This window comes from Diabrotica virgifera, chromosome 3 (assembly GCF_917563875.1).
Source record: "Diabrotica virgifera virgifera chromosome 3, PGI_DIABVI_V3a".
In the NCBI taxonomy this organism is placed as follows: domain Eukaryota; kingdom Metazoa; phylum Arthropoda; class Insecta; order Coleoptera; family Chrysomelidae; genus Diabrotica; species Diabrotica virgifera.
In genome coordinates, this window is record NC_065445.1 from 96,835,073 (window position 1) to 96,861,346 (window position 26,274).

Consider the following 26,274-nt stretch of genomic DNA (forward strand, 5'->3'; position numbering starts at 1 on the left):
AAACATTGCCGAGACCGCTTTGATAATCCGATTGTAATTCTGTAAAGTGAATACGATAGGTAGAGCGCCTCTTTATATGTAAAAAAATTAGCAAACTTCTAAATGGCCTTCTTTTTGTACAGAAAGTTTTTAAAATTTTGAACTTAAAAAAATATTGCAAATTTATTATGCAGTATCTATTAGGTCGATTTTAATCAAATTTGGTGGACGGTTTAATTATATTATAGGTACCTAATAATATTCTAAGCGAATTACGAAGGTTCTAAGTGCCACCAAAATGGTTGAAAAACATCGAATAAAAACAGGCCTATTTTGCCCCCTTATTTTGTATTTATTGCTATTTTGCAGAAATGGTAATAATTCTATACATTTTTAACCAGTCGTATATCATACAAAATTCAATTATCTTTATTTTATTTCAACAAAACGAATCGCTTTAAAGCTATAAGCAAAGGAAATAGAAAAAATCGATGTTTTTCGAAATTTTTCAATATTTAAATTTTTTTATTAATGTTTCGGGCATATTTGAGAAGGAGTATAAGTCAATTATTATTATTGAAGTTGTTCCCTAACTTTATCTGCAAAAATCCGAATGCCACCTCTCACATCCAAAAATAGACGTTTTTTCACAGATCTTCCCTGGTCTAATAATTAATTGTCTCTTAGGCATTAATTTTGGAAATAAATTAAAATTATTATGCAAGTGTCTTATCGAACATTATCAGACATGTAGACATTTTAAATAATCATAAGTGGCTTTGTATTTGTTAAGGGCTCATTAATCTTGTCATAGATTCTCGTTATCTAACCAACTTCGTTTTTAAGTAAAATATTTATTACAATATAACGATTTTACACTGTGATTTTGGAATCAAATATATTGTCGTTTGATAATACCAATAATTGATATTTAATAGAATATTGAAGACGTAGTGTTGCATTTTTAGACCTATAATGACGTTTAAAGAAATTAGTGTAGAAGAAGTTTATCAGAACGATAATAAACTGAAAAAACAAGATGTTTTAGCTTTGGAAGAATGGATGAAGAAGCAACCACACTTACCAAAAGCCACAGGTACATGTTTGCAGTATATACAGGGTGATTGATTAGTGGGGTAAAGCTCCTTAAATCCGTTATAGTAATAGATAGCAATACAAGTTAATAACAAAAATTTTAGCCAACTTTGAGCTTCATATTTCAAAATTAATTAGAATGTTACAGGGTAACATCGATAACATAGTGGCAGACCAAACTTATTTTTTTTAAATAGAAGTACCTATTTTATTTTATATTCTACATCTTCTTAACTTCTCCATTACAAAAACATAAAGGTTTGTTATGTTATACATGATATTTACAAAGTTATAACCAATTTTTATATGAAAATCGTAACAATTTCAACTCACTGTATAAATAAAAATAAGCACACAAGCAATGGATTATTGATGCCATATTTTTTTATTTATTTTCAAAATTTTCATAAATGAATGATATTGCTAATTTTCTTTATATTGAATACAGGGTGAGTTAAAACGCAAGTACATTATTGTCTCAGGAATTTTAAATGGATTTTATATATTTTATATCACTATCGAAAAGTACTATTAGCGTACTTTAATTTTTATATAACATTCTCTCTCTTATTTTTCAGAGTAAATTATTTATTAATTACGGGTCTAAATCTTTCCAAATTTTAAGTAAACCATGACTGAATTGTCTAAAACCGTATATTCAATCAACGCTAAAACTGACAATTTACGATTACTGATTATTATCAATCTGGTAATAAATGTAACAATGTAGCAAATAAAAAAATATATAATTTATTATCTAGTAATAAATTTTACAAAAAAAAAACACAACCACAACATACTGCAACATTTTTGAAACGAATAAAAACTACTTTTGTGAAAACACAACAACAATTGTTTTCACAAAATATTGTGAAATTTTGTGAAAACAGTTAAAAACTACTTTTGTATATAAATGTAAGAATGTAACAAATAAAGAACGAAAAATAATTTATCAGTTAAAAAAAGCTCCGTTTAATAAAATATTTTTAATATTCAATTACATAAGTTTTTTAAAATGACCTCCTAACCAGTGTTGCCAATCGCATTTCTCTAGATTATCCGATGATCGCTCGAAAAATATCCGATTTGTCAGGAAAAGGTACGCTAGGTCAAAAATTATTCTGTTATTAAAATCAATGTTGCCAATGTTATTCTTTTAGTCCCCTTAACAACCATCAAATAACAAAATCCGTTGTTCGTACGCCAATCAGTTGATTGTAATCAATTATCATTATGATAATTAACATAATTGATTGATAAATTAATTATTAATTATCAATTAACGTAACAATTATTAACATAATTGATTAATTAATCAATTAATCTCATAATGGTAATAAATTATGTTTTCAGCAATCCAATCAAAGTTGACATTGACAGTAATTAAATATTTGGTAATGATCAGTTGATTCCATTTCTGATTAGCGTTCGAACAACCGGCCCTTTAATCTACTGGATTCTCTATTTCACAGTTTAAAAATTTTCGTTTATAGATGAAAATCTCGTATCCTAGCTGATTGTTGCCTAATTCATGTATGTAAATACTATTTACTTACTATTATTATATTATTCGTATTTTGTATTATCGTAAGTGTTAAATTCTAAATAAATATCAATACAAAAATCAATACAAAATAAACTACAGCTACATTAATAGCATAGTCGCAAAATTTCTGGTCAATGCTTTTAAAATGCATTATTTTTTCGAGTCCTGAGAAAGCTAATAAGTATTATTTAAAAATTTAAACGCAGAATGAAAGATTACACGATTACCGAGGGCCAAAAGTCCCTGAAGATTTCTATAATTTTTATTTTAATATGTTACAGGGGTAAAAGGAAAAGAGAATATTAAGTGTGATTTTGAATTTCAAATATCTCATTCAAAAGAAACATTGTGTTTATTCTAAGGAACTTTCAGCCCTCGGTAATAATGTAATCTTTTATTCTGCGTTCAAATTTTTCAAAAATATTTATTAGTTTTCTCAGGATTCGAAAAAAATAAATACGTTTAAAGATTATTGGTCCGAAATTTTGCGCCTACGCTCTTTTAACAACTGAAGATTTATTACAACTAAAAAATAGAGATGTATTTGACAGTCTTGTAGTTATTAAGGTATCAAAGTTATTATCCATAGTACCCGTGGTGCGTTCAACGTTAATGCCCGACTAAATAATTTTTATAGGCAAAAAATTTGAAGGATTTTTGAGTTAATTAGTAGATATCTAGATATTACTAGTTTCAAATAAGTAGATTTCTCCACAACCACTATTCCAAATGCATTTTTCTGCACAAGTTTATGTCAACAAACATAATATTTTCTCACAGCATAACTGACAGTAATGTGCAGAAAAGTGACGTTTCTGTGCCGGAAAGTTCTTTTCTGCATAGTACCATTACATTCCTCAAAAAAAATCATAAATATAATTAGGTAAGTATAACATGTTTTGATGAAATGGTTTTGTTTAAGATATTAGATTTAATAGAACTTTACAAAAAAGAACTAGATTTAACTACATCTCATGTCCGAGAAATCTGGAAACGTTTACTTAAGCACTGCACTACATAAAATGAAAATAAAACTAAATCGTGCGTGAATTAGCTTTCATAAGTTTAAAGACTAAAAACTAAAAACTCATAAATAACATCGGAGGGCAGACGGTTTTTGAAATTTGAATTGGATTAGTATGCCTTAAGTGGATGCACTTGTGCATTTAAATTCTAAACAAAAGAATCGGCACATGTCCCTTTTGTCAAAAGATGAAAAGTATCGGATGTCACTAACATTCATCCAGTAGGCTATTTATAAAAATTTGGGTGGAACCAAACAAAATTAATGTGTTGTTGGTGTTGGGAATATATGGATGAGAAAGTTTTAGTCGATGGTAAATACACTGAAAAATATCCGCCAATATCCGATTTATTTAAAGATACGAAGAAGATACGACAACTCTCAAAAAGGTACGCAAATCGGATAATTCTCCGCCGATTGGCAACACTGCTCCTAACACATTTATGCATGCCTAAAAACGGCCGTTGAATGAGTTACTTACACTACGAAGCATTTGTAAATTAACACTTCAAATACACTTTGTATTCTATTTTTTATCTCCTCTCTTGTTGTTGGAGGCATTTTATAACCTTCATTTTTAAATTAACCCCAAAAAATCGGTCCAGTTTATTAAATTCTGGTAATCTGGGTGGCCACGCTACTGGTCCATGAAAAAATGAAAATATCTCGAAAACTAATACATTTAGGCATAGGGAATGTTGCATACAAATTAAAGTACGGTAATGGTACTTTTCGATAGTGATATAAAATACAGGGTGTTCTATTTAAAATTACTGAGAAAATAATTTACTTGAATTTTGACTCACCCTGTATTCAATATAAAGAAAATTAGCAATATCATTTATTTATGGAAATTTTGACAATAAATAAAAAAATTTGGCATCAAGAAACCATTGCCGTTGTGCTTATTTTTATTTATTCAGGGAGTTGAACTTGTTACGATTTTCATATAACATTGGTTTTACCTTTTTTAATAGATACTCTGTATAACATACCAAATCTTTATATCTTTGTAATGAACAAGTTAAGAAGATTTCGAATATAAAATAAAATACAGGGTGTTCCATTAAAAAAAAAATAAGTTTGGTCTGTCACTATGTTATCGGACACCCTGTAATATTCTAACTAATTTTGTAATATGAAGCTCAAAGTTGGCTACAATTTTTATTGTACGGATAATACATGTATTGATCTACAGAGCTTTAGCCCACTAATAAATCACCCTGTATATACAAATTTTTATAATATAAACTAGAAGTCAAACAGTAGGGCTTTTCATCGATTGTCATTGGTTTCGAGCTTCTGTCATGTGTCACATAATATTAATATAGCTACGTCATACGTCTTTGGTTTGTATCATTGATAGATACCAATAACGTATGATGTAGATATATTAATATTATGTGACACATGACGGAAGCTCGAAACAAATGACTGAATGAAAAGTCCTATTAAATGTACGTCATAGATTTAATGACATCATAACCCACCGCTACAAACTTAACGGCAAAAAAATTCAGCAAATTTTTCCTTATATAGGTATTAGTTTTTTCGCTACCGTCAAGTTTGGCAGGACAGCGATGTTGCCAAATAAAAAATACATATTTATTTACCAAAGCTGCTACAGCCTACATTGTTTCTCTTTCTATTTAAGAGTGTGAAACAAAGATAACTAACTATCTTTACTATAAGTGTCAAACTGACATTGTCCGATATAAATTTATGTAAGATACTTGTTTGTTTATTTTTTTCTTCTTCTTAGTATTCCACACCTGCCTTGCGATGACACTGCCATCGAAAAACACCCTTGTCCGTCGATCTGTTAAAACATCCCAACTGATCGACGCGACGCAGCGCAACGCACTGATGGGGTGTCGTCCCCATGCGTTGTTCGGTTGCGAGGTCGCAACGCAACGCAGCACAACGCACTGATAGGGCCTCGCTCTAATTTGCACCTCAAATTAAATTATTCGTTACCGTTTCACAAGTTTGTTTACTTATATTTTATACAGGGTGTTTTATTAATAATTGTCCATATAGTAACTGGAGAAACCTTAGCACAAAATACGAAGATCTAACCTAAAACACTTAAATAAAAATGTGGTTCCTTACTGAGTTGCAGGGTGTTTTATCTAAAATATTAAAAATTATTTTTGCTCAGAATTTTAAAACTATTCGACGTATCCTTTTCATACTTGGCAGAAAATGTGAATACTAGACACCCTACTAATTTATGATAAACAAACGTTTCTAGCTACTACCAGATCCGTATGACAGGGGATCGTGAATGGTTGACCCTTCTCAAATTCTACGCCACTGGAGAAATTACTATTTTAGTGCCATTTTTAGATTCTCCAATACTTTCTACGTAAATAATATGCTCTTCATTGGTAACGATAAAGTCATTAGTTTTCGAGATATTTGAATTATGGCACATATAATGGCACAATTATTTTGATTAATTTATATGATTCATATGATTAAAATTGAAAAATTATTTGTACCCAGTATTTTAAAACTATTTAACGAATCCTTATCATACTTGGCAGAAAGTGTAGGTACTGTACACCCTACTAAATTAAGATAAATAAACTTTTCTAGCTACTACCAGAGGCGTACGACAGGGGATAGTGGCTGGTTGACCCTATCCAAATTCTACGCCACTGGCGAAATTGCTATTTTAGTGTAATTTTTTGATTTTGCAATACTTTTTATGTAAATAATATACTCTTCATTCGTAACGATAAGATGATTAGTTTTCGAGATATTTGAAATTAAAAATTAAGTGACACATAATTTCAAAGATCTCGAAAACTAATGAATTTATGACTTTATCGTTACGAATGAAGAGTATATTATTTTCATAGAAAGTATTAGAGAATCCAAAAATTGAACTAAAATAGTAATTCCGCCAGTGGCGTAGAATTTGGAAAGGGTCAACCATTCACTTTCCCCCGTCGTACGCCTCTGGTAATAGCCATAAACGATTATTTAACATAATTTAGTAGTTTGTACAGTACCTATACTTCCTGCCAAGTATGAAAAGGTTACGTCGAATCGTTTTAAAATGCAGAGCAAAAATAGTTTTTAAATTTTTAGATAAGACACCCTGTAACTCAGTAAGTAACCACACTTTATTTAAGTGTTTTAGATTCTTCTTCTTCTTTAATCTTCGTATTTTGTGCTAAGATTTCTCCAGTTACTATATGGACAATTATTAATGAAACACCCTGTATACCTATATGATCTGTAAGTTTTATTGGTTCAAAGTGCTTATTTTTGAAAAAAATGGTAGTAAAGTTTTTTAATGTTTAAGTTTGAAAAAAATGCTTTTTCTTCAAAATAACTTAAAAATTATTAGTGATTCCAAAAATCTCGAAGAGTAAAAAAATGTAGGCTTTGCTTTTCTGAATATTTTGGATTTTTTTCTGTTTTTCTGTAAGACAAAAATTGGTTAAGATATGGCTGTTCAAAATTTCATAAGTACACTCGTGATTTGTGACTCGTTTAAGTCCTTTCAACTAAAGCCCTTTCAAAAATAAGCACTTTGTACTGATGAAACTTACAAAGCATATAAACAATACATACACGAGTAAAGCAACTTGTGGAGCGGTAACGATTAATTTCATTTGGGATGCTAATTTGGGGGTGATTTTCGCGATTTTTTTATAAAAAAGGGATTACATTTATTTTAAGCGTAACTTGCTTACTTTTGATGCTAGAAACTTATTTAAAAATAGAAATAAAGATTTTTTTAAAACATTTTAAAAGTTGTAATAAATTTTTTTTGCAGAAATTGCTTCATTTTTTTGGTTATTTCACGTTGAAATATTCGATTTGGAATTAGACGAATATGAACCCATTTTTCATTAGCTGCAACTCTGCTTCTAATAGGCCTAGAGATCTCATACATACACTACTTTTTAAATTTTTTTATAATCTATATTTTTGCTTTTATTTTTTTTCGATCAAATACTTACTTTTTGAGTTATTTGCAAAAGAGCGTCTAAAAACTTTTTTAAAAAGGTTTTTTGTTGAAAAATGAACATATTCACTCGCAAATAGCTGGAAAAGTATTAGCTTAGTGGAAAACCGATTTAGATCAAAAGTTGCTTAGAATTCGTCAGTTTGTCCATTTCCGGACTTATTTCGAACGTATATTGTTTCACCTCGAGCTGGGGTGAACCCCAGGGCAAAAGCACACATTGGCACAATATCACTTTTTTCTTTGAGATGTTAGCTATGTGAATGCCAAATTTCATGTCAATCCAAGCGGTTCTTTAAAATTTAGAGGTTTGGCAAATTTTACCTTTGGTGAATGGACTAAATAATAATATTAGACTAACTTTTCAATCTAATGGCAGGTAAAACAACATAATGTTACTCTACATCCCACCAGACTGAAAACAATGGGAACCTTCTCTGGTTACACCTCCGAGGCTTCTACAATTTGCAAGCCATAACGGATGCTGAGACTGGGGAAGATGAGGGAATTTTACAATTTATAATTCACGTCCCATCTGCTCAGCGCGGTAAAGTTCCAACGAGAATGGTTCCCTTCGTACTCCAATCAGAGTAAACATGTAAATCAAAAATGAATAACCATTTTCAATTTCGTTGCAAAACTAAAATACACCCGCATCGTATTGTAGTCCAATCAGAGAGTGCAGCAAGCATCTCTACCGGTTTCGAAACTTATTAGTCTCTCATCAGGAGGCACATATGCTGCTCTCTCTGATCCAACCAAAACAAACCCCGGCGTGCAGTCACGGATTGCAACGAAAGATATGGCATACATGCTCTAGCGGCATGTTTACTCTGATTGTGTACGAAGGGAACCATTCTAGTTGGAACATTACCGCTCTGAGCAGATGGGAAGTGAATTATAAATTGTAAAATTCCCTCATCTTCCTTAGTCTCAGCATTCATTATGGCTTGCAAATTGTAGAAGCCTCGGAGGTGTAACCAGAGAAGGTTCCCATTGTTTTTAGTTGGTGGGATGTAGAGTAACATTATGTTGTTTTACATGCCATTAGATTGAAAACTTAGTCTTTTGCTAGCAGTTGCCGCCAAGGCATCTATGCCATTTCTTTCGTTGCAATCCGTGACTGCACGACGGGGTTTGTTTTGGTTGGATCAGAGAGAGCAGCATATGTGTCTCCTGATGAGAGACTAATAAGTTTCGAAACCGGTAGAGGTGCTTGCTGTACTCTCTGATTGGACTAGAATACGATGCTGGTGTATTCTCTGATTGGACTAGAATATGATGCGGGTGTATTTTCGCTTTGCAACGATATTGAAAATGGTTATTCATTTTTAAATAATATTATTTTTGTAATTTGATTTATTTGTATTTGTATTTGTATTTGTATTATTTCTGTAATTTTATTTTAGTGTAAAAGGTATTCATTTGCTTAACTAAGCGCTTTCAACAAAATTTTCATCATCCGAGCTAACGGAAAATAGAAGATAAAAAAGTAATACTTAAGGTCATGTGCATGAGCATCTTAACAATATCTAGCTGCATTACAATATAATATAATCATGTTGCGTATGCACTATAGTTGTCCTTCATACAACCCCCAAACACAAAAAATAGGAAAAACAGGAAAAAACAGCCACACAAACATTACAAACACGTTAAAACTATTTTCATGGCGTGGGCATATCACCCAACCATCATGACTGAAGAGCTTTTTGAAAACAGTTTTAATGTGTTTTTAACGTTTGTGTGGCCTTTTTTCCTGTTTTTTCTGTTTGGGGTTTGTACGGAGGACAACTACACATACCCAAACTTATATGGAATTACCATCTATTTCAAAGCAATATTTATTTAAGTAAAATATGGTTTTGCTTGATTTTGATTCAGAGGGATGCACAATCGCTGGACAGCTGTTTTCACCATTTCAGGATTTATCAACAGCGCTAGCGTGCACTCATCTGAATCGAAAAACAGCTCAACCATCAATTTAAGGGGAATTTGAAAGATCATTCAAATTCCCATTGGGACGCGATCCAGCGACATCTCTTAACAAATTGAAGAGTCTCAGATGCAGAATTCGCCATTATAATAAAATTAAAATGGTAAATAGATATTTAAATCTGAGACTTTTCGTGTTGAAAGTTCTTTCTGATACATCCTTAATCTGCGACTTTTACAATTTATAAGACCGCAGACAACGAATATAGAAAACAAAAAGGATTCCTTGCAATCATATTCCGTTTTCATTCGTCTAGGAAAAGAACAGTAGAGGAACTTCCTAGTACTCAAATCTGAGTAAAGATAGAAAAGTGAAAGATGGTTTTGCTTGTTTTTGATTCAGAGGGATGCACAATCGCTGGACAGCTATTTCCACCATTTCAGGCTTTATCAACAGCGCTAGCGTGCACTCCTCTGAATCGAAAAACAGCTCAACCATCAATTTAAGGGGAATTTAAAAGATCATTCAAATTCCCATTGGGGCGCGATCCAGTGACATCTCTTAACAAATTGAAGAGTCTCAGATGCAGAATTCATCATTATAATAAAATTAAAATGGTAAATAGTTAAAATCTGAGACTTTTCGTGTTGAAAGTTCTTTCTGATACATCCTTAATCTGCGACTTTTACAATGTATAAGACCGCAGACGACGAATATAGAAAACAAAAAGGATTCCTTGCAATCACATTCCGTTTTCCAATTGTAAAAGTCGCAGACTAAGGATATGCCAGAAAGAACTTTCAACACGAAAAGTCTCAGATTTAAATAACTATTTACCATTTTAATTTTTATTATAATGGTGAATTCTGCATCTGAGACTCTTCAATTTGTCAATATTTATTTCTTTTGAAAAAACTTGTTATTGTTGTGAAGAATAAGGGTTTTTATTGAAAATAAACAAATCGATAAGACAATCAGATAGTACGGTATAGGATATTTGCTTGAGTTGCAAATTGAACGGAAATAAATAAACTAACTTTTGTGCCCAAAAATGAAAATATGCCTCATGTGGGGTTATAGAACTTACAATGGGGAAATATTATTGGTCTTGTGGAGCAAGTAATGTTCTCAGAGGGACATAGCTGTAGAGCTAGGCGTAATATATGGCGTTCTGTCCCAAACCTATGCTAGGTAACAGGAACTAGGAAGCTCAAAAATAAAGCAAGGGAAAGTCGCCAAAAAGTAATAACGGCTCTCCAGGATCGTTTAATTGTCCAATCAGCTGGAAGACACCTACCCATTTCTCACCTTCAGCTCCAAAGGCAGTTTTTGGAAGCTACAAGTGTAACTGTTTCAGTTAAAACGATAAGAAGAAGAGTTCATGTCAAGAAGTATACAGCAGGAGACAGTTATGGGTTCCCGAGATATCCAGGCAGCACAAGATTGATCGCCTAAATTGGTGTCTTTACCACCAAAACTGGAACATTGGGAATTGAAATGTGCTATTTTCAGAAAAGTCAGGATCTGTGTTAAATCAGATGACCCACGAAATCTTATACTTAGAGGTCGAGGAAGACAGGCAAGAACGAAAACTGTCAGATCTGTTCACAAATATACAAGGGGAAGTGTAATGTTCTGGAGAGGAATTGTGATCCGTTAAAAAACTTTGGGATATGGGATAATTTGGGATAATTTTGGAATAATAATAATGGGATAATTTTCATCCAATAAACTTTAACTGCTCACAGGGATGTTCATAACCTGTAGTTAGACTCTGGAGAGGTGCAACAGGAGAAAATTTAATTTTTATGCATGATAATGGACCTCCACATATCATTAGAGTGACTAGAGACATCATTAAAGCAGAAGGTATCCCTTGTTTGGAGTAGCCTGCTTGCTCACCCGAGCTTAACCCTATAGAGTATTTGTGGGGTATGCTTAAAAGAAAAATTAGAGCTCGCCGAGATATTCGATTTTCAATTTGTTTGTTAAATACTTTATTGTTTTATTTAATTGTTATGTATTTGTTATTAAATTGCTTTAAAATAAATATTGTTTGACTTCGTGTGTTTGTTTGTGTGCATACTCATACCTGATTATATTAAGTAGGTAGTAGTACTTTTTTACCTTCTACTGACCATTAGCTCCGATAATCAAAATTTTGTCGAAAGCGCTTTTTCTTCTTCTTTTGGTGCCTATTCGTTTCGAATATTGGCGATCATTCTGGCTATAATTATTTTATTAACTGATGCTTTAAGTAGATTAATTAGTTGTTGATGTCGAGAACAAGTTTATCAGGTTCTTTAACCCTGATATTCTTCTTCTCCATATACCTTGCTTTCTGAATACTTTTCCCTGCAGTGGCGAATCTACAGGGAGCTAAAATGGGAAATTTCCCCCGCAGCAAAGTCCAAAATTACAGAAAAGACTGGTTGAAACATAAAAATATATTAGCTGACATGAAACTTAAACCACAGACAGACAAATTCAACCAAATAAACACGTTATTTAGGAAAATTAAGGGAATTTAATGCATATAACTTGATACAGTGCGTCCATAAAGTAACGCATAAAGTCATTATTTCGTAAACCGGCGACTTAAAGGAAAAATCCCGAAACAGGTCGATTTTTACTATTAATTTCCGATTTTCTGGCATATACATCATACTAGTGACGTCATCCATCTGGGCGTGATGACGTAATCGATGATTTTTTTAAATGAGAATAGGGGTCATGTGATAGCTCATTTGAAAGGGTATTCAATTCTCTATTCCTTAGTATAAACATTAACATAATTATTTATACAATTATACAAGGTGTTCAAAAAAAACATTTTTTTAATTAACATAATTGAGACAAAAAGAAGAATGTATGTAATTTATCTAATTCAAAATACGTTTAAATGTTGTCAGAAAACGGTAAAAAAATGTTTATTTGACAAATAAATATTTTTTTTTCGCTTAAATTCAATGTTAAAGCTGCCACCCACCTGCCTCTTGCCAGTTTGAACATTTCGTTTAAGCAAAAATCAATGTTTATTTGTCAAATAAAATTTTTTTTCTGTTTTCTGACAGTAGTAAAACGCATTTTGAATTAAATAAATTACATAGATACTTCAGTTTGTCTCAATTATTTTAATTAAAAAAATGTTTTTTTGAACACCCTGTATAAATAAATATGTTAATGTTTATATTAGGGAATAGAGAATTGAATACCCTTTCAAATGAGCTATCACATGACCCCTATTCTTATTTAAAAAAATCATCGATTACGTCATCACATCCAGATTGATGACGTCACTAGTATGATATACATATATACCAAAAAACCGGAAATTAAAAATAAAAATTGACCTGTTTCGGGATTTTTCCTTAAAGTCGCCGGTTTACGAAATAATGAATTTATGAGTTACTTTATGGACGCACTGTATAAGTCTTTTATGTAGTTTGGGTTTATATTTTTTATATCTTTTGGTTGGTGTTTCATTAAAAGTTCCCCCTAAGGCAAATTTACCCTCCCAAGGCAAATGTCTAGATCCGCCACTGTTGCCTTGCAGGATTATTTTCAGTAATCTCTATTTAGTGCCGTTCCTCATCATGTGTCCGAGATATTTTAACTTTCTCTTTTTAATTGTAAATATCACTTCTCCTTCTTTCCTAATTCTTCATAGTAGTATACCTACGGTGTCGTTGGTTATCTTTTCCGTCCATGATATCCTTAGGATTCGCCTGTATAGCCTTAGCTCGAAAGCGCTTAGCTAAGGAAAAATAGTTATTTATGAAACAGTTTGTGAAGTATGCTTTTTGCGAACGCACGCGATGTTTAGAGCACGAGCGACAACGGAGCGAGTGCTATACATCGCGTAAGTTCGCAAAAAGTACTTCACGCACAGTTTCATACAATATTTTATCTATGATGAACAAATAAAAAAACTGTAACTTTTCGTCACTGGAATTCATTTCTATTCTACAATTTTTAGAAATTTGACATTTAAAAATCCTAACTACTTTCAAACCACAAAACTGTCAAAAATTTTGTTGTAATTCATTGCTCATATTGTCATCACCATGACAACGCGAAAGTTAAGGATATTTGATTATATGAAAGTGTGCCACAAAACCCATTGAAAGTGTGCGAAAAAGTAAATTCTAAAAATACATTGAAGTCCCATTTAAAATACATTGTTACTTCACGCACACTTTAAACCCTTCACGCACTGCTATCTATAATGGCAGTTTTCACAAACTAAAAATTTATACCTAATATGACATAGAGTAGATAAAATATTTTATCTGCTCTACCATAAACAAATAAAAAAACTGTAACTCTTCGTCACTGGAATTCATTTCTATTCAACAATTTTTAGAACTTTGACATTTAAAAATTCTAACTTCTTTCAAACCACAAAAATGTGAAAACTTTTGTAGTAATTTATTGCTCATTACGTCATCACCATGACAACGCGAAAGTTAAGGATATTTGATTATATGAAAGGGTGTCAAAAACAGTGCGAAAAAGTAAGTCCCATTTAAAATACATTGTTACTTCACGCACACTTTAAACACTTCACGCACTGCTATCTATAATGACAGTTTTCACAAACTAAAAACTTACACATAATATGACATAGAGTAGATAAAATACTTTTTCTACGGCCGTGCTAAAAGAGCCACTTTCACGCACGCATTTCGTTTCCGAAAGTTGCACTTTCCCGCACGGCGTGCGGGAAAGTAAAATACCTTGTAATATGGCATTATAATATATTATAATACATGCAATAAACTAATATTTAGATATTATTTAGTCATTTATTTCAAATTTCGTCGCCTTAAAACCTGCTAAGTCCACATTTTAGGCAAAATGAGTTTTTAACTTATTCATAATAGTATTAATTTAGTCTATCGATTAGTTAAACAGTCAAGTTACATTTTTTATCTAAAACCTAAAATATTGTATGATTTGTATACCAGCTAACTCCGATTGCTTTGATTTTCCCGCGTAAACGCAGCTAAGTCCTTGACAGCCATGCATTTATATAGTAAAACTTGATCTGACAAGTACACGCTGCGAAATCGTTTTTTGCCTCTCCTGTAAAATTTGGTAAAACGGAGTTATCAGGTTAACACTTTAGGGCGACGATTTATCTTATTGTGATCATGTTTTAATGAAATTAGCGCGATTATTTCATTCATAGGAGATTCTGACCAATAGAAAGCTACAGAAATGTGAATTAAATCGATAATTTTTGATAATCTCCCGTCGTTAAGTATATTACGTCAGATGCCCTTCGTTGCTACGAAAAAATACATTCAGTGACATTAATGACAATTAATGTTTTAAAAATTATAAAACTGATGACTTTCAATCGTCAAATATTTATAAAAACTGTGTGTTTAATGGTACTTACATAAATAAATTACAATAAAATTTTGGTTTTGAACAGTTTTATTCATGAAATAATCGCAACAAATTGCACTCGACCTCTGAAATTAATATAGAATTTTTGCTCTCGTGACACTTTGAATTAAAACTGTCAAAGTGTCACTCGGGAAAAATTCAATAATTTCAGAGCTCTTGTGCAATTACTACTGATAATTCGATGAAATAAAATTATTTTGGCATAATATTTAAAAGTCATATCAGTAGACAATTACAATGGTTTTGAATCGTCGTCATGAAAACCAATATCGTCGTCGTGGTAACCCATTATATTGAAGGTTTGGTTTTAACAACCTTGTCAAAGAATTATTTTGTGTATTTTCACTTCTAAATAAAAATTGATATGACTCTATTTTTTGTGGCTTTTTTTCAAACGTACGGCCCTAGAAAAAATATTGTTCCTAACTCATGCGGAAAGTGTCTTTCTCGCACTCGACTGCTTGCCCGAACTCCGCTATCGCGTCGTTCGGGTCAACGGCAGTCTCGTGCGTGAAAGTATCACTTTCCGCACTAGTTAGGAAAATAACTATTTTACACACTTTGACATACTCTTTTTTCACTTCCTTGATTCAATTAAGTGTGTACAAAATTTAACAGTCTTACAACTACTCTTGTATCTATCTTTTTAATATATTGGTTTTTCTTTTACAGAATTACAACTCGCTATTTTCCTCCATAGCTCTAATTACAGTAACGAAATGGCAAAGAATGTGATAGAGTCTTATTTTACGATGAAAACTCTATGTTCGGACTTTTTAGGAAACCGTACACTTCACGATGATGTATTTAAATTGGCTACCCATACTTAGTAAGTAGATAAAGCTTGCATTGTAAAAGCGTAATTTTATGCGACTTTCCCAAGAAGGTCGATTCTCACTATACCTCCCGTTTACTTTCAATACGCATGGCATTCCGTTTCCATAAAATATTATTAAATACAAATCATATAGTATATGCCCACTTTCCGTTACATGTACCTACCATTCCCGAAGCCTTGCGTTCAGTATCGGCCACGAATTTTTCGGCGACGTCTCGGATACCCTATGGATAGTGTGAATATTGCTATTATACTACATTCGCTCTCGCGAGATTTTTTTTGAGACATTCGGAATAGGAAACGTACAACACAAAAATTCCTACCTCACACTATTAACTGCTAAAATCAACTCAAATCAACTTAATCTTTCATTAAAAAAAGAAGAATTATTAGAAATAGCGGGAGTGTCTACTAATCTCATAAAATTTTGTGAAGTTTATTTCTACAAAATATTTTTATTTTGTACAATAAATAATTTTCTCATTTGCTATCAATACATTATAATGGTTTAAATAAATATGGAGTGGCGTAAGGTTTATGTTATTTTTATGTCTGTTTACTATTAATAATATTGGATATGAGCAGGTGCGTTGGTTTTGTAGTAATTTCCAGTCACTTCTGACAACTGAATTTTTCAAAAAAGGAATTACTAACGTCAGTGTCAAAAAAAATCTCGCGAGAGCGAATGTAGTATACCTCGCGGTTCAGTCACGTATTTTTTTCTGCGACTAGGTGTGACTTGTCGGGTAGGGTAGGTTTGTTTGGTCGGCCGATACTTCTTCTACCAATTGGTGATTTATTTCTTGTTATTTTGACCACACCTGTCCCTCTATTCTGCTATGTGGTTGTTCTTTTTTCTTCTATTTAATGTCCATTTGTTTATACATTGTACGTTACATTTTCTTCTAATATCTTTACTCCTCTTTCGATCTCTCATCATATTTCCTGTAATTCTTCTCAGTACTCTCATCTCTAGTAGTCTTCTTTTCAGTAGTCTTTGTGTTGTGGCTGTATTCGCGGTGTGCAAGTACTTGGAAAGGGAAACGAGAAACGACCGTGCGCGAGTCGCGTAGAAATATTGCAACTATCTTAAATAATTCATATTGTCAATTGAAATTGTCAAATGGACGTATATTTCATACCTTCTGTCATTGACGCAGAAAAATTAGATATTGCTCCACAATATTGATATGATATGCAATTATTATATAAAGGTAAATTTAATTAATTGCATTTTGCTTGCAGTACTGCATTTTAATAACTAATTTTATTTACTACATACAATTGTTTACGTTTGCTAAACATAACCTGCATCTTATTTTTTCTTCTTATTATTTTTTTGGACTATGGTCTTGACAATTATTCAGCAACCAGGACTAATATAATTGGCCAATATAATTAAAAGTGCGAATAAAAGTACAGAGCGTAGAAATAGAGGTCGCTTTGCCGAACTTGCACGGTCCCAATAGGGTCTTGTTTCTGATGCAATATGTCATTATTGGTTGTACACTGGCTTTATAAATTATTGACTTCATCGCAGTGTTAATATGTCGGTTTCGCCATATAGTGTTATTAAGACACCTTACCAGTCTAGTTGCATTTTGTACTTGATTTCTCACTTCTTTGTCCAGGTCTCAGTAGCTTGACAATGTAGTTTCAAGGTATTTTATTTCCATTACTTGCTTAATACTGATTGGTACTTTACTGATAAGTATTGTTTTAGTTTTCATCATTTTAGTTCTCTCAGAAAACTAAAACAATAGTAATCAGTAAAGAACCAATCAGATGTTAAATAGAAATTGATGGTATCAGTATTGAAGTAACCCGTGTTGAGCTGCCCCCCCCACTTGCAAAAATTAAAAAACAAATAGCCCTGATTTATGAGCTATTAATGAGCTTTCATATTCCGCAAACTAAAAATTTTGGGTTCGTTCCACTGAGCAGGAATTTAATACTTTAGTGGGGGGGGGGGGACTCAGCCCCCCCCACTACTTAAAAATACGAATATTGAATCGGTTTTTGCGGCAGAATTACGAGCTATTTATGAGCTCTTAAAATTATATAGTTTCGATTTTTGAGCTCATCGCCTTCATTCCCCAAACAACCCTTAAATTGATTTAACTTAAGAGAAAAATGCTGAGAAAACTTAAAATATATCGTGTTGCGGATATAATTCCTATAGCTTATATACTCTAAGAATAAACTATTAAATCACGTGTATTTCGATTATTGAGCTACAACCCCTTCGCAAGAAAACCACCCTATCTTCCCAGCTTAAGAGAAAGTTGAACTTAAAATGCATTAAATTAATTATTTGGCGACTACATATCATTTAATAATTTATAAGCTCCCAAATTACGCGCATTTAAATCAGTAAATTGCAATTTATTTTGTATAGTGCAGTCACTGAATTTAAAAATCAACGATTACCTTCAATTTCGGTGAACCTTCATCGATTTTCACGAAACTTGGTCAGTGGTTAGAGGATACCTTGCGCCTTTACCCTGAGGGTGGATACCGTCCCTTCTCGGGGGTGAAAATTATTTTATAAAAAATAACTGCACAAATCTATAAAAGAACAAATTATAGGCAAAATTTATTATATAAAGTCATTAAAATAAGTCAATACTTTTTAAGTTATTAAAGATCAAAGATTTTAATTATTCGTGAAAAAAGTGCATGTTTTGAAGCGGTTTTTCGTAAATCACTGAAAAACCATTTATCTATCATTTTTTACGTCAATCGAGTATTGTTGGAGTTATTATTTTAAATATGATCTAAAAAAATAAAGTATTTGAAAGATTAAATGTAATATAGTTTTATATTACAGTTTGTAATATACTTTATAAGTGTAAATTATTTTGATGCTATCAACTTTTTCTGGAGCTCATTTTTGATAGGTATTTCTAAGTACTTTGACAAGTATTTAGTACCTAAGTGTTATAAATGGGCTCTTTCCCGTTATTTAAGCTTGAATCCTTAGATTTGAACAGTCGCAGAAAAAAATATACATTTAATTACCAATAACTTACTTAAAATTAACATTAAAGGGTTTTTCAAGTAAGCAATTTATTATATTTTTTTATTAGCTTCAATTTTAGTAATGAAAACTTTTTAACAAAAACTTACAGTTTTTGAGTTATTTATGAAAAATCGCTTTAAAGCATGCATTTTCTTTCACAAAAATTAAAATATTTGATCTTTAATAACTCAAAAAGTATTGATTTATTTTAATAACATTAAATAACAAATTTTGCTTAAAATTTGTCCCTCCCTCGATTTGTGGGGTTATTTTTAATAAAGTAATTTTCACCCCCGAGAAGGGGTGACATATACCCCAGGCTAAAACCGCAAGTTATTATTGTCAATTCGTGAAAATGAATGGAGATTTACCGAAATCGAAGGTCATAGTTGATTTTTATTTTCAGTGACTGCACTATAGAAAGAAAATGGCAATTGAATAATTGAGATGCGTATATTTTCCGAGCTCATAAATTATTAAACGGTATGTAGTCGCCAAATAATTAATTTAAATTATATTAAGTACAACTCTCTCTTAAGCCGGGAATATGGGATGGTTTTATTTCGAAGGGGTTGTAGCTCTATAACCGAAAGGCGCGTGATTGAAGAGTTTATTCTTAGAATATAAGCTATACGAATTAAACTACTATTAACTTTTTTGTAAAAAACTCACAGTTTTTTCAGTGATTTACGAAAAACCGCTTTAAAAACATGCATTTTTTTCACGAATAATTAAAATCTTTGATCTTTAATATTTTAAAAAGTATTGACTTATTTTAATAACTTTATATAATAAATTTTGCTTTTAATTTGTTCTTTTATTGATTTGTGTAGTTATTTTTTATAAAATAATTTTCACCCCCGAGAAGGGGCGTTATCCACCCTCACGGTAAAGGCGCAAGGTGGTACCATGTCACCTTTGTTTCTTGAGGTATCCTACAACCACTGACCAATTTTAGTGAAAATCGATGAAGGTTCACTGAAATTGAAGCTAATCGTTGATTTTTACCTTCAGTGACTGTACTATACAAAATAAATTGCAATTTACTGATCTAAATGCGCGTAGTTTGGGAGCTTATAAATTATTAAATGATATGTAGTCGCCAAATAATTAATTTAATGCATTTTAAGTACAACTTTCTCTTAAGCCGGGAAGATCGGGTGGTTTTCTTGCGAAGGGGTTGTAGCTCAATAATCGAAATGCACGTGATTTAATAGTTTATTCTTAGAGTATATAAGCTATAGGAATTATATCCGCAATACGATATATTTTAAGTTTTCTCAGCATTTTTCTCTTAAGTTAAATCAATTAAAGGGTTGTTTGGGGGTGAAGGGGATGAGCTCAAAAATCGAAACTATAGAATTTCAAGAGCTCATAAATAGCTCGTAATTCTGGCGCAAAAAGCGATTCAATATTACTATTTTTAAGTAGTGGGGTGGGGGGGCTGACTCAGCCTCCCCACTAAAGTATTAAATTCCTGCTCAGTGGAACGAGCTCAAAATTTTTAGTTTGCGGAATATGAAAGCTCATAAGTAGCTCATAAATCAGGGCTATTTGTTTTTTAATTTTTGCAAGTGGGGGGCGGGGGCAGCTCAACACGGGTATTGAAGTAAAATACCATGGAATTACATTGTCAAGTCACGGAGACCTGGACAAAGAAGTGAGAAATCAAGTACAAAAAGCAAATAGAATGGCAGGATGCCTTAATAACACTATATTACGAAACCGACATATTAACACTGAGATGAAGTCAAGAATTTATAAAGCCAGTGTAAGATCAATAATGCCATAAATATGCATCAGAAACAAGACCCGATACAGCCACAACACAAAGACTACTGGAAACGGCAGAGATGAGAGTAGTGACAATTATTACAGGAAATACGCTGAGAGATCGAAAGAGGAGTGAATATTTTATAAGACAATGTAACGTACAGTGTATAAACGGATGGACACTAAAGGATGGAATAACCGCATAACCAGAATGGGGGAGACACGTGTGGTCAAAATAACAAGAGATAAATCACCAATCGGTAGAAAAAGTATCGGCCGACCGCACAAAAGATGGATAAACAACCTTCCATAGAGGTATCCGCCATCAATCCGCCAATGAATAAGCAGAATTGCTTATAAAGAGAAGGAAGAAGAAGAAGATCATTGTTTCAATGCAATATAATATTAAATTTTCTTCAGTCCACGTTTTATCAGACCGGAAAAAAATACGCGTATTGCTGTCAAAAACTGAGTATAAATGCAGTGATATGGGAGAGAGTGGATATGACATGCGGTGAACTAGATGGGATCGGTTTCACAGACAAAAAGCGGAAAGCAGTATGGCGGAACTACTCTTTGATAGTATATTCTGTTTTATATAAATATAAAGTATATAAAAGTATATAAGTATAAAATTATATTATATTATATAAATATATTAGGCTCAAATGGAACTGGGCAGGACACGTCGCGTCGCCAGGCTGAAAGATTCAAGATGGACACGAAAGCTGATGGAGTGGAGACCAAGAGAAGATAAATACAGTAGAGGAAGGCCGCCTACACGATGGACAGGTGATATCAGGCGGATTAGTAAAAACTGGCAACAATCAGCACAAAACCGTGAAGTGTGGAAACAATTTGGGGATGATATAAATATATTATATAATTAATAAGTTTAATAATTAATTAATAACATAATATATTCCATATATAACATATAAAAACCTGCCCGTCGCTATATTGCTTTACCATAGTGTCAAATCAAGTGGTCCCATTTAGTAAATACAAAAGCATCGTTTATGTCATTTCCACTCCCTCCCACGTCACTGTATAAAATGTTACCAAACTGGAACAAAATACAATATTTAAACAGCGACGGAAAGTAAATACCACGTCTACTGGGAATGGTAGTTAAAATAATGGGAGGTGTATGGAACGGGTATGGGAAGTAAACGGAACGTATAGTGAGAATCGAATTTTAATGGGAGGTGTATGGAATGGGTATGGAAAGTAAACGGGAGGTATAGTGAGAATCGACCTTTTTACATTTCCCCTAATAATGTAGACGCCAAATAGGAGGGTAGATTTCGATCTGAGTGGTCAAAAAATTATAATAAACAATTTAATTTAATTTAATTTAAATTTAAAGCTGTGTAGAAATTATCGAGCTCCAAAATTATAATCCACTTAACCATTATCGCCTAAATGGTCTATTGGTTACGACGCTACACTTGTGACCAAGCAATCCGAGTTCTTTTGCCAGACATACTAATACACTTTTTCAAACTATTCTGAATAGAAAAGTCTAGTATTTATTCGATGGACACAAAAAAATATTGGAATGGCTGGGATATGAACTCACATTGCCCGATCACCATTTAGCATTGTAACCACTAGACCATTTCGGCGATAATGGTTTATAACGCTTAACGTGTAATCGAGAAATATTACATTCAAGTTCATACATTAAGGGCCAGTTGTTCGAACGCTAATCAACAATGAATTACTGTCACCAACTGTCAATGTCAACTTGGATTGGGTTGCTGAAATCATAATTATTGATACAATTATAAAATTACTTAATCAATTATGTTAATAATTGTTATGTTAATTGATTAACTAATCTCATAATTATAATGAATTATGTTTTCAGCAACCCAATAAAAGTTGACATTGACAGTTGGTGACAGTAATTAAATATTTGATAGTGATCATTGTTGATTAGCGTTCGAACAACCGGCCCTTAATTTATAAAAAACTTCCTGATACAAGATTAAAAAACCGCCAAACTCCGTAAAAATGAGTGGCGCACACAATATTCCAGCTACAAAAGAGCTGATATGAATAGGTAAGTGGCGCAAAAATGTATTTTTATTTTGATGGAAAATAAAATTATAGTTTTATTTTGAAAGATTTTTCCATATTTGCTAAATTTAAAGTAGGAAAAGCGCACCACAAAAGAGCCTCAATATGAAACAGCAATCTTTATCAAAGGTACTTTTTTTGTGGTGCCTTTAACCTCAATTTAGCAAATATGAAAAAATATTTCAAAATAAAACTATAGTTTACTATAAAACTATAAATAAAACTATTTTTGCGCCACTTAATATTCAAATCAGTTCTTTTTTAGCTGGAATATTGTATGTGCCACTTATTTTTACTAGTCCTGTCGCCAGGGGGGTACAACGGCCTCCTTAATTCAGATGGACTTTCCCAAGTTTTTTTTATATATTTTGACCCGCAGAATACGAATTTTTTGGGTAACAGTTGATCCGGATGTCGATAACATTGTTATAGACAAAGAACTTGAGGAATTACATAACAGTGATTTCTTGCAAAACAAAACATCTTTTTGTATTTTTTGGGTCATTCTAGGCAAAAAATGCTCTGACAAGTTTTTTCGTAGGATGCATAGTTTTCGAGATAACCGCGGTTGAACTTTCAAAAAATCGAAAATGTGCAATTTTTGAACTCGAATAACTTTTGATTAAAAAATAAAGTAGCAATTCTGCTTACCGTATTTGAAAGTTTAAGTCAAATTATATCGGTATTGATTATTTGCATTGCTAAAAATTTATTATTTTATTGTTAAACAAAGCTATAAAAACTTAGTGCGCGAGTGATGTTTTCAATGATTTCTCATTTAAAATCGAACGAGTAGGTAGAGTAACTACAAGTGCAAGCGAGGCAATTTCTACGTAGCATGCGTTAAAACGCATGTATTAGGCACGGGAAACACTATGTGTTTATAGCTTTGTTAACCAATAAAAAAATTAATTTTTAGCAATGCAAATAATCAAAACCGATATAATTTGACTTAAACTTTCAAATGCGGCAAGCAGAATTTCTACTTTATTTTTTAATCAAAAGTTATTCGGGTTCAAAAATTGCAATTTTTAGATTTTTTGAAAGTTCAACCGCGGTTATCTCGAAAACTGTGCATTCTACGAAAAAACTTGTAGAAATATTTTTTGCTTAAAATGACTAGAATGCCTAGAATGACCCAAAAAATACAAAAAGATTTGTTTTGCGAGAAATCGCTGTTATGTAATTCCTCAAGTTCTTTGTCTATAACAATCTTATCGACATCCGGATCAACTGTTACCCAAAAAATTCGTATTCTACGGGTCAGAATATATAAAAAAAAACTTGGGTAAGTCCATCTGAATTAAGGAGGCCGTTGTACCCCCCCTGGCGACAGGACTATACCGCGTTTAGCGGTTTTTTACCATTTTTACCATAGAAAATATTTTTGTAATAAAAATCAACAATCTTTAAAATGACGTGTAACTAAACTTCTGTAAAAACTTTTTCCATTGAATATACAGTGAGGACGTTTGAGTTGGAATAAATTCATTATCTCGAGAATGGCTGAATTTGGAAAAAAATCCTGAGATAGGTCGATTTTTATTTTTAAATTAGGACTATTTGGCATATATATCATACAAGTGACGTCATCCATCTGGGCGTGATCATGTAATCGATGATTTTTTTAAATGAGAGTGTGATAGCTCATTTGAAAGACTGTTCAATTCCCCATTCACTAATATAAACAATAATCAAATTATTTATGCGTGGAGGCCAAAAATATTTGTTGGTATTAAATTATTTGACACAAAAAGAAGAATAAAAGCAATTTATTTATTTCCAAATATATTTTACTGCTGTCAGAAAACAGGTAAAAATATTTATTTCACAAATAAACATTGCTTTTCGCTTAAATTCAATGTTCAAACTGCTTAGAGACAGGTGGGTGGCAGCTTTAACATTGAATTTAAGCGAAAAGCAATGTTTATTTGTGAAATCAACATTTCTTTCTGTTTTCTGATAGCACTAAAATGTATTTTGAATTAAGTGAATTACAGACATTCTTCTTTTTGTCTCAATTAATTTAATTCAAAATTCATTTTTCTTGACACCCTGTATAAAGAATTATGTTAACGTTTATATTACTGAATAGAGAATTAAATAACCTTTCAAATGAGCTATCACACAACCCCTACTCTCATTTAAAAAAATCATCGATTACGTCATCACGCCCAGATGGATGACGTCACTATTATGAGATATATGCCAAAAAGTCATAATTTAAAAATAAAAATCGACCTGTCTCAGGATTTCTCTCTAGATTCGCCCATTCTCGAGATAATGAATTTATTCCAACTCAAAAATCCTCACTGTATATTATTATAATGTGGACTATTTTATTTGGGTCAGCTAATTATATACATAGCTAATGTTTTCTATTTTAGTGTATTTTCAGTCCTTCCTAAGCAAGCACTTGGAGGAGAAAAAGTAGTAATATCAAAACTTATGGATACTAATTTAAATAGTTTTACTCCATTGGGAATGTTGAAATTAATGGATGTTGTTTTGGCTTTATTTACACATGAGAATGGTCCTCCATGCGGTTTCCAGTTAGTTTTCGACATGCAAAACTCTAGTCTTGCACACTTTCTTAAAGTGAATCCCATGCTTATAAAAAAGTTCATCTACTATTTACAGGTATAGTATTATTATTTGATATACAGTGTGTCAATTTGAAAAGGCATCACAATCTATAATTTGGTCCCTATAGAAAATCTAAAAATATGCAAAAATACGTTAAATTTATTTGTGAGGGAGACATTTTGTAGACCAGTTTTTAACTAAATTACATCGACCCTCAAGCGCGGTGGCGGACACAACCCCCAAAATCTTTAATGGAAATTAGAGTTGGGTAATACCTCATTTTCAAGGTCGTTCAACTATCTTTTCAAAAATACTACATACATTATATTTATTTTCAGTACTTTTGAAAAAATCTTGAACTCAATACTCCAAAAATTTTTTGGAGTTTTTAATATTCTTACGGTTTTACTTGATTTTTCATTTACTGACCAGTTGCTTGCTAAAACCAGTGCTAATAAAACAAAAACACACACACATTACTTGATTTTTCCAAAAATACTCCAAAAAATACTCAAAATAGCCAAATACTCAAAAAATTCTATTTGGCGTTCATTAATCAAAAAAAAAAAGGTTGGAGTTTTACACTCGATACTTATATCAGTACGGCTTCAGTTAATTTTTCCAAAAGTACAGTGGAGCATCGATAACTCGGATTAATCGGGACCACGGCCGATCCGGGTTATCGAAAATCCGGGATAGCCGGAGAATATGGTAAAAATGAATAAAATACGGTATACTTACAAATAAACTCCGTTATAATTGAAATACGACTGTACTACGCACAATACGGTCACAATCGGAACGATATTATGCTATTTAAGAACAGTGGAGACTAAGACCATTGTTTGAAAAAGAATTTTTTAAATAGTCTTTTAGTCTTTTTTAAACAATGTTAAGACAGTTTGAAATAAATAAAGGAATAACAGGGGCCTGTTGTTTCCGAAAATCCGAGTCAATGAACGTCGCTCTGCCGCCGTGCGTATTCAA

General features: G+C 32.1%; 1 protein-coding gene across 1 annotated transcript in view; it reads left to right on the plus strand.

Annotated features, from left to right (window-relative positions):
• Nucleotides 1-775: 775 nt before the first annotated feature.
• Nucleotides 776-26,274, plus strand: part of LOC126881963 (alpha-tocopherol transfer protein-like) — a 38,229-nt gene continuing 12,730 nt past the window's right edge. Inside the window, exons 1-3 of the mRNA XM_050646710.1 lie at nt 776-1,075; nt 15,656-15,812; nt 25,089-25,341. Of these exons, the coding sequence (XP_050502667.1) occupies nt 955-1,075; nt 15,656-15,812; nt 25,089-25,341 (531 nt within the window). The 5' untranslated portion in view covers nt 776-954. The remainder of the gene's footprint in view (nt 1,076-15,655; nt 15,813-25,088; nt 25,342-26,274) is intronic.